The 1,552-nt window shown below is 38.5% G+C and overlaps 1 protein-coding gene across 1 annotated transcript in view; it reads right to left on the reverse strand.

Annotated features, from left to right (window-relative positions):
- Positions 1-1,209, reverse strand: part of LOC101856560 (Ig heavy chain V region 441) — an 11,979-nt gene extending 10,770 nt beyond the window's left edge. Inside the window, exon 1 of the mRNA XM_005093162.3 lies at positions 954-1,209. Coding sequence (XP_005093219.1) covers positions 954-1,011 — 58 coding nt within the window. The 5' untranslated portion in view covers positions 1,012-1,209. The remainder of the gene's footprint in view (positions 1-953) is intronic.
- Positions 1,210-1,552: the final 343 nt, after the last annotated feature.

Below are 1,552 nucleotides of genomic sequence, written 5' to 3' on the forward strand. Positions count from 1 at the left end.
CACACACACACACACACACACACACACACGCTCTCTCTCTTTCTCCCTCTTTTTCTCTCCCTCCCTCCCTCCCCCCTCTCTCTCTCTCTCTCTCTCTCTCTCTCTCTCTCTCTCTCTCTCTCTCCTTCTCTCTCTGTCAAATTATGTTAAAAATATTGGCAATTGCTCAATGAAAAGTCATAATCAGAATTTTATCTCCTTAATTTGTTCAGCCCGATCTTGGCTTATGTCGCCTGTAGAATACGAGCTGTCTGGGGGACGGTAAAAAAATCTCATCTTTTGGGGGAATAGTCGCATGTAGGTCTTTATTCCCGAAGGTCATTATAGTTTTATCGTTGTCGTTCTCGTCGTCGTCTTTATCATTCTCAGTGTTGAGGTTGCTGCTATTGCTGTCGTTTTTATAACTATTGCAATTGTTTTGTTCATGCCAAATTTGAAGTCATACTCATTTTTGTCTGCGAAGTTTTGCTGTCTTCGTCTTCGTCGGCATCATCATCATCATCATCATCATCATCATCATCATCATCATCATCATCATCATCATCATCATCATCATCATCATCATCGTTGAAAGCTCGAAGTTAAAAAAGGCAAAAAATTTGGCGGAGACTAGAATTTAAATATTCATAGCACTATAAGTTCAACGTATCGTCCTGAGGGCTTCGTCATGAACATCGTTCTCTTTATCATCAAAATCATCATCATCATCATCATCATCATCATCATTATCATCATCAAAGGCTGTTTTAACAAATCATAGCGCAATATACCACTGTCCTCTATCATACTATACAATTATGTCACAGCAAGTGATACAACAAATGCAGAGACATGAAATAAACAGAAAACAAAAGAACAAACCTCCTCTTGACCATCACACCTTCCCGCCTCCACAAGAAAGCAGAGACGAACTAGCTTAATTTAAATGCACTTCACTGAACGGTTGTTTGTACCTGATTGAACAGCCCCGAGGAAATAGACGCAGAACAACAGTAATCCAAAAGCCTGCATCCTGGACGAATCGGTTGCTTTCGGTAGATCTATACTAAGAGAGGAAGTGGCGTCGAAATTGCTGTGCTCCGCTACGTAAACGTCGACCCGACAGCCTTAGTAACTGTGAATTATTCTGTTTGCTTTAAAGACAGAGATCTATTATTACACGATTATGTTGAGCTGTTTTCTCAGCAGCCTTTGTTTCGTCCAATCAGAAAGTAGATGTGCGAAATAAATAAAATTATTCAAGGGGTCAAATAAAAACCACGTATCACGATGTTGGCTTCAAATGTCCTTTTTTCTCCTCCAATGAAATCGAAACAGAGCTACTATACATACCAGACCTGAAGGCACTTTTTTTTCCTAAATCAGAAAAGAATAGTTCAAAACTGATTCTAAAGCAAAGATGAACCAACTTTTTCATATATTGAGAACATTTTTCAACAACGATATTTGAAAATTTAATTTGACTCCTTGCCAACCTTACCATGCTATCTTCTTGTTTTAAAGTTACAAGAAACAAAAGCAAGCAAAGTAAAACCAAACAAACGTGCTTATA

The sequence above is a fragment of the Aplysia californica genome, unplaced genomic scaffold (assembly GCF_000002075.1).
Source record: "Aplysia californica isolate F4 #8 unplaced genomic scaffold, AplCal3.0 scaffold00059, whole genome shotgun sequence".
NCBI lineage: Eukaryota > Metazoa > Mollusca > Gastropoda > Aplysiida > Aplysiidae > Aplysia > Aplysia californica.